Consider the following 8,145-nt stretch of genomic DNA (forward strand, 5'->3'; position numbering starts at 1 on the left):
AAGAGATGGGCACCACAGACTAACAAACCTGGCATCGAATTTGACTGTCCCACTTACAAGCTGTGGCACCTTAGACAAGTTATTTAATCTCAGCCTATTTGTCTCATAAGCAAAATGGAGATAATAATAGTACCTACATAGCTGAATTGTGAGGATTAAACTAGATAGTATATGTAAATTCAAATGTTTAGTCCAGAATCTCACACGATAAGTACAGTCAATAAATAAGAGTTCTCATCACTAAAGAACAATGTTATCTTTCATAAAATGGCTCATTTCCTGAAACCATCTAAGAAAAGATAGCAAATTTTGTCATTTTCTAAAGAAGACATATAGGCTGGGTCTACACAGGACTATGAGACAGACCATGACCTAAGAGTTGCAATTCAATCCTCCCTATTCTGGGCAGTGAAACTTCTGAATGCTGTGTGAATGGCACAAAAAAAGAGATGTGTTTAGTTTTCTTAAATTTCTACAACAAGCCCACACAGACTTCATTAACCCTCAGGATAACAGCAGTGGCTGAACTGTTTGCCCTCTTGCCCTGATTAATGCTAAGGCTTTAATTTCCATGGCTTATTACAATAATTACTAAATTTCTATCCAAATATTTATGATCATCATATTTATAATAATTCAAAGTACTTTTGCTAATTTTAAACAAATTGTCATTTTCACAGACAAAACCATAGCTTCTATGAATGACCAAGCAACAGGAAGAATTTCATTTTTATGTTCCCTTCTATTTAAATGCTAGCTAAAATGGAGTTGGTGTCATACAAAACCAGTACTCTAAATATAACCCCGGAAACTAACTCACCTGTAATTGCAAAGCTTCATGGTTTTCTAATCCTTCCACAATTGGTGAAAATCGTTCTCTGTTATTTCGTTCTGCTGCTGTAGTTATAGCTCCTAAAAGTTTATCTAGACTATAGAAAAAAAAATAGAAATGAGAAATACATCTTACACATACTATATGAATATGGGTTATCCCTTATGCAGTCTTCCCTGTTTTCTTTCTGGTGCTTGATGTTTTCACATAGACCACCACAATTTAAGAATTGTGTTCTTGTCCACATATATCTACAAGTCAAATGTTGATAGAGTTAAATAACTTTAGGGCACCAAAATTAAAATTCAATTTGAAAGTCTTGAGGAAAATAATTTTTCTGGTTGACATTTAAAAAAAATACTTAATTGATAAACATTAAAATTTTAAGTTTCAGGTTTTGATATTTCATGTGTTAACATAGATATTAATGTCACTTAAACGTGATATGGCATTTACAATTATTCAAAGTTTATTCAAATGTAAATGGACTGTAATTTTATAATAAAGTGCTGAAAAGCGTAAATATTTCTTAAAGAACTTAAAAAAAACCCCAGGATTCTTTGAAAATGGAACAAGGAAAAAAACCTAAAAGAGAAAGCCCAGTAAATTAGAGAAGCATCTATAATTACCAAGCACAAGAAACTTATTCACCTGAACAAAAATATTGGAAACTATCTCTGTACAGTGTCTGAATCAAATTAACCTCTATGTAGTATACTACTATTATCAAACTATATCTGAAATTATAATTAACTGATAAAATATACCAGGGTAGGGTACATTATATGAATTAAGTACTGAAAACCTAACAGACTAGAAAAATATTTCTTACTTGTGTATAAACTGATTTTTCTATAAAACCTAAGGAAGGAAGCCTATCTGCATAAGTTATCTCATGCTCAGTTTGTTCTCACTGAGATAAGACTTAATGTGTGATAATATTTTTGTTCAGTGTTTGTCTTTTGGTTTCGAAGGATGAACCAGCACTAAGCAACATCTCATTTTATTCCAAGAGGTATGAGAAAGTCAACATATTAGAAGAATCCTAAATCTTTGCCTGCCCCATTATAATTCAAACTGAAATGATTACTGCCACACAGAGTGTTCAGAAGAAATATTTTAGTTCATGTCCGTAGCAGGTATTACATTCTTTATCTCAATGGTTTCTTACCAACTGGATATCAAATCTTTAATTTTGCTTCTAACTCAATATTATTTCCATAAGAAGAAATGATCTAATGCATAGTCAGCAACAACTTGCTGAAATTGGCACTTATGTGCACTCTGAGTAGTTACCAACAGCCTTTTGTTCTTTCCAACCAGTTAATTTAATTCCATTAATATTGCTTCATCTTTTCACTTACCATAGGCAGAAAGGATGCTCAACATCACTAATCATTAGAGAAATGCAAATCAAAACTACCTCACACCAGTCAGAATGGCCATCATCAAGAAATCTACAAACAATAAACGCTGGAGATGGTGTGGAGAAAAGGGAACCCTCGTGCACTGTTGGTGGGAATGTCAATTGATACAGCCACTATGGAGAAGAGTACGGGGATTCCTTAAAAAACTAAAAATAGAACTACCATATAAACCAGCAATCTCACTACTGGGCATATACCCTGAGAAAACCATAATTCAAAAAGAGTCATGTACCACAATGATCATTGCAGCTCTATTTACAATTGCCAGGACATGGAAGCAACCTAAGTGTCCATCGACAGATGAATGGATAAAGAAGATGTGGCACATATATACAATGGTATATTACTCAGCCATAAAAAGAAACGAAAATGAGTTATTTGTACTGAGGTGGATGGACCTAGAGTCTGTCATACAGAGTGAAGTAAGTCAGAAAGAGAAAAACAAATACTGTATGCTAACACATACATATGGAATCTAAAAAAAAAAAATTGGTTCTGAAGAACCTAGGGGCAGGACAGGAATAAAGATGCAGACATAGAGAATGGACTTGAGGACACGGGGAGGGGAAGGGTAAGCTGGGACGAAGTAAGAGAGTGTCATGACTAATATATACTACCAAATGTAAAATAGATAGCTAGTGGGAAGCAGCCACATAGCACAGGGAGATCAGCTGGGTGCTTTGTGACCACCTAGAGGGGTGGGATAAGGAGGTTGGGAGGGAGACACAAGAGGGAGGAGATATGGGGATATATGTATATGTATGGCTGATTCACTTTGTTATACAGCAGAAACTAACAGAACATTGTAAAGCAATTATACTCCAATAAAGATGTTAAAAAAATAAAATAAAATTATAGTACAAAATAAAGCATCTAGTTAATTCAGTTAAGGAAATCAAATTTTGTGATGTGCATGTGTGAGGGTGTATGTTGTGTAGGGTATGTATATGTGTGTGCCTGTGTGTGTGTTTAGCCAAAATTACTCCCTAACTGACCTTTTCCCACTTTTCTAATAATTGCTTTACCTTCAACTAGACAAAATTCTATTCATTAACTTTGAATATCCAACTTTGAAGAACTCTCCATTAGGATTCTATCTTTTTAAACCTATTTTTCAAAGAATCAAAAAAAAAGCTAATATCCAAATAGATAAGCTAAAAATATCAATATTTTTTTCTAAAATTTAATAGCATTTTCATGCAAATTATCAAAAGAAACAGCACAAAAGTAGGACTTGTTAATTTCTCAAGTGTCATTTTCTATACAGTTAATATAATAATAGAGCAATACGTACATGTTCTCTTCTCCAACAATACAAATAGCAGAAAGTATTTTTACTATTTCAGTCATCATGTTGGGTTGTTTGGGGTCAACTGCTCTTGCCAACAGTAAAAGGCTTCTTTCATCACCTAGAATCCTTTGCAATCCAAACTGAAAAAAATTTTTTAAAATGAACTTTCATTCAAAATGTTTTTGGAACACATCTTTAATTTTAAAAAGCAACTAAACAATGATTTTCTAAAAACCAATACCTCCACAGTGAGGTTCTACTTAATTAGATGAATGTTCTTCAAATGCAGTTGTTTGTTTTTTATTTGAAATGACTGCATCTTGGAGTTTTGTCCTTTGGTCAGATATGATCTCCATTAGCCTGCCTAAAACTTCCATAAAAATTTGGAAGAAATATGGGAACCACCAATATTTTCTCAACAAAGAAGAATATGTAAAGAACATACTGATATGATTTTCTAAAGCAGTTCTACTTATGTCACTGGGTCTCCCTGGAGATGTCTGGAACTCATGGTTAAATTCTCCAATATGTTTGTATGGAAAACTAAGTTGAACAAAAAGGGTAAAACATTGAAAAGCTCTTTTGTATACTACATGCCAGTTAAAGAAGCAGTAGACCTCTGTATGGATTTTCCCATACCTTCTCTCTCTTAGCCTCCCTCTTTCAAGCAGTTGTGCTGCATTACAAAAGTTATGAACAGAAAGAAATGGAGCCTGGGTTTTACTAAGTGTCACAGTCAACTAGGCAGAGAAGCCAGACACCATTTTCATTTATTTTCTAGGCTTGAATATATGCATGCAAATGTGCATCATAAGAATGACTAGGTAAAAAAATGAAGAAAGCCCAAAACTCAGGTTTTCACTACATGAAGAAGGTAATATTTTCTTTGATCTTTGTCCCACAAAGTATTTCTCAGATTTCTTATGAAATAATGTTTGCTTCTTTTTACAGTTTAACAGTGAAATCCAACAACATTTCATTGGAGCAAAATTGCCATTTCAAGCTATCCTTTAGTTAAACACCACACATTTGAATATTTTCATGGTTCCTAATTTATCTTCTAAAAGAATTCAGGGCTAAAAAAAACATAGCTAAAGCTCTTAAATATGACTTTACTCGAGGTCATAACAAATAAGGAAATTTACAGACAAGACAAAAAAAGGAAATGGAAGAGACGAGATTAAAAAGAAGCAAAGAAAAACAGAAGGACTATATAAGTATAAAGGTAGCCGGTAAATAATAAGTAGTAAGGAAAATAAGTGATGTGGAAAACTGAGAGAGATGGTTACCATGCAATTACCAAACTTAAAATAACTTTAAAAATCAGTTAGACTGAGAGTAAAATCATTTAATTTTTCAAATTTCCATTTTATTATTAAAAGTAGTTTGTAATGTGTAGGGACATACTCAAAATAAAAATGAAGATATGAGAAATGATGGAAAACCATCAATCTAAACATCAGAGCAATATTATAGCAATGGAAGTTAAGGGACAATGGGTTGCTTTTTATGATCCTATTATTACATGCATTGTATAAGCAAAAAGAGTTTTTGAAGTAGGTAATCAAAACTCCTCAGGGCCAGCAAATTTGATGTATGAGTCATGTCAGATGAAAGTTTCATTCTTTGATTATGACAATTCATTCCAACATGAAATGGATATATTACTGTATATTTTTTTAATTTTGAATGTGTACTTTATGCCCATTGTTTCACACCCCTATAATTTAAATGACCTATCATTTACTCATGTTCCTAGGACCTATGTGCAAGACATTAACATGCTCTAACTAAAGCCTAATCTTAATATAGAATAATCTAAGTTAAACTATCGTGTTTTACAATGTTATTGGGAATGTAAATTGGTACAACCACTATGGAGCACAGTATGGAGGTTCCTTAAAAAACTAAAAATAAGGGCTTCCCTGGTGGCACAGTGGTTGAGAGTCCGCCTGCCTATGCAGGGGACACGGGTTCGTGCCCTGGTCCAGGAAGATCCCACATGCTGCGGAGCGGCTGGGCCCATGAGTCATGGCCAGTGAGCCTGCGTGTCTGGAGCCTGTGCTCCACAATGGGAGAGGCCACAACACTGAGAGGCCCGCATACCGCAAAAAAGAAAAACAAAAAAGAAAACTAAAAATAGAACTACCACATTCCCCAGCAATCCCACTCCTAGGCATATATCCAGAGAAAACCATAACCCAAAAGGATACATGCACCCCAATGTTCATTGCAGCACTATTTACAATAGCCAAGACATAGAAGCAACCTAAATGTCCATTGACAGAGGAACGGATAAAGAAGATGTGATACATACATAAAATGGAATATTACTCAGCCATTAAAAAAATGAAATAATGCCATGTGCAGCAACACAGATGGACCTAGAGATTGTCATACTGAGTGAAGTACGTCAGACAAAGACAAATATCATATATCACTCATATGTGGAATCTAACTTAAAGAAAAGAAACAAATGAACTTATTTACACAACAGAAACAGACTTACAGGTATGGAAAACAAACTTATGGTTACCAAAGGGGAAACATGGGAGGGGAGGGATAAATCAGAAGCTTGGGATGAACACACACAGAAGACTACTTTACATATAAGATAGATAACCAACAAGGACCTACTGCATAGCATAGGGAATGCTACACTGAATTCTTTTCGAAGATAAATTAGGAACCATGAAAATATTCAAATGTGTGGTGTTTAACTAAAGGTTAGCTTGAAATGGCAATTTTGTTCCAATGAAATGCTGTCAGATTTCACTGTTAATACAGAGTAGTACTAACCCATATGAGAAAAGAATCTAAAAAAGAATAGATACATGTATACATATAACTGAATCACTTTGCTGTAAAACTAACACAACACTGTAAATCAACTCTACTCTAATAAAAAAAAAAACATCATGTTCTTCAAAACTGCCAAACTCTTAAGTAATAAATAATTACGTATGAACATATCAACTTCTGTCTCGTGGGAAAAGGCTCTACAGGAAATGTCACTTTCTCTAGTAACTATACTGATTACAGTTATAACCTGGAAAGCTGTAAGAGTTGACTACTCAAGTCAGTAAGAATTTAGATCAGAGTCCTAATTTTACAGGTGAGGGGACTGATTGGCAGAGAGGTCAAATGATTTTCTAAAGGCCACACAACTTAGTGGCAAATCATGGACTATATTTCCTGATTTCTAGTACAGTGTTGTCTTTCCTTTATTTCTTTGTTTCCCTCAATTGAAAAAAGAGAACCATCTTGAGCTGTGGAGAAGCAATGTTCATTAACTGCTTTCTTGTTAGGTATCAGATTCTGCATAACTCTGTCACCAAAGACTAAGAGCTCAGAAGTTCAGAAATTCGGTACTAGTACTGATGGAAATCTTTCTGGAAGAAACTTCCAAGAACAGCACAAATAGTATATTCTATACGGGAGACTCATGTCAATTGGCAAGCATCCATCTGTTCCACATGCCAAAAAATTCTTTGCTGATACATGTGTGTATAATATACACATAATTATATATAATCCCACACACTTAAGAAAGACTGCAGATTACTTAAGTAGATAATCTTACTGCATTGGCTATTAATAGCTATATTTTACTTCTGGCAAGTTTTGGGTTATTGTTATAATTAGTTATTTTTAATAAATATTTTGAGATTATTAAAATACCATATAAAAGGAATTATTCAATTAGTGAATTAGTCAGTGGTATTTTACCTATAGGAATATAGCACAAATCATGTATAAGAGAGTAACAAAACAAGTTTATAGAAAAAATGACTATAACTTCATAACTTGAGCAAAGACTACTTTTAGAAGAAAAACCCTTGTCTGGCATTCCTAGAGTCCCTCATAATGCAACTGGTATCACACAGGTACAAAAAAGAAACCCTGGTATGTGCCAGAAATGTCTTTTATGTATGTTAACTCACTGACATTAATTGAACATAAAAAGAAAGAAAAATCTTAACCTTATAACGTTCTCAGCAAAAAAAAAAAAAAAAAAAAAAATCAAATCATAGCTTTGAATTGTCCTTTACATTAGAATAAAAACTCTCTGTAAGGAAATGGTATTCAACCTATCCCATTTAAATTTTCCTACTACCATGGAAAAAAAAGAGTATTATCTGATTTGGGAACAAGACTTGTATGTTTGCATGATTGCAAAAACCTGCCAATAAATATTTTGTGAAGCAAAGTATATTTTAAATAATATTTAAATGAAACTCATGATGATTTGCATTATAAAGACCCTTTTGAAAACTGAGTAAGCATCCACTATTTTGCCTGTTTCATGGTGTCTGTCGGGCAAGTTCTCACCTTTTGCGACAGAGGCAGAAATAAATACTACTTACCTTATTGTTCATAAATGCTTTGAGGCACTGAATAAGTTTATACTGATTCTTCTTGTCAATATTTTCTTGCCTGAATAAAAGGAAAAAACATATTATGCTGTGCTTAAAAATGTCCCCCATGGTGATTTTTTTTCATGTTTATTCTTACTGTTTCTTGTCCAGAAGCTTTTCCAGCACATCCAACAAGAGTCCAAGACCTTCATGGCCAAAGTTGTTAACCCAGCTATT

General features: G+C 33.7%; 1 protein-coding gene across 3 annotated transcripts in view; it reads right to left on the reverse strand.

Moving 5' to 3' along the window:
- DIAPH2 (diaphanous related formin 2) overlaps nucleotides 1-8,145 on the reverse strand; it is an 887,827-nt gene that overhangs the window by 650,323 nt on the left and 229,359 nt on the right. For all 3 annotated transcript variants that reach the window (XM_022580795.3, XM_089904292.1, XM_089904291.1), the window contains 4 exons: nucleotides 8,066-8,140; nucleotides 7,918-7,987; nucleotides 3,554-3,690; nucleotides 821-929 (listed from right to left, as the gene is read on the reverse strand). In XM_022580795.3, coding sequence (XP_022436503.1) covers nucleotides 821-929; nucleotides 3,554-3,690; nucleotides 7,918-7,987; nucleotides 8,066-8,140 — 391 coding nt within the window. The remainder of the gene's footprint in view (nucleotides 1-820; nucleotides 930-3,553; nucleotides 3,691-7,917; nucleotides 7,988-8,065; nucleotides 8,141-8,145) is intronic.

Source organism: Delphinapterus leucas, chromosome X, assembly GCF_059928025.1.
Source record: "Delphinapterus leucas isolate spDelLeu-1000000601 "Yukka" chromosome X, BTC_Dleu_Yukka2, whole genome shotgun sequence".
Lineage (NCBI taxonomy): Eukaryota > Metazoa > Chordata > Mammalia > Artiodactyla > Monodontidae > Delphinapterus > Delphinapterus leucas.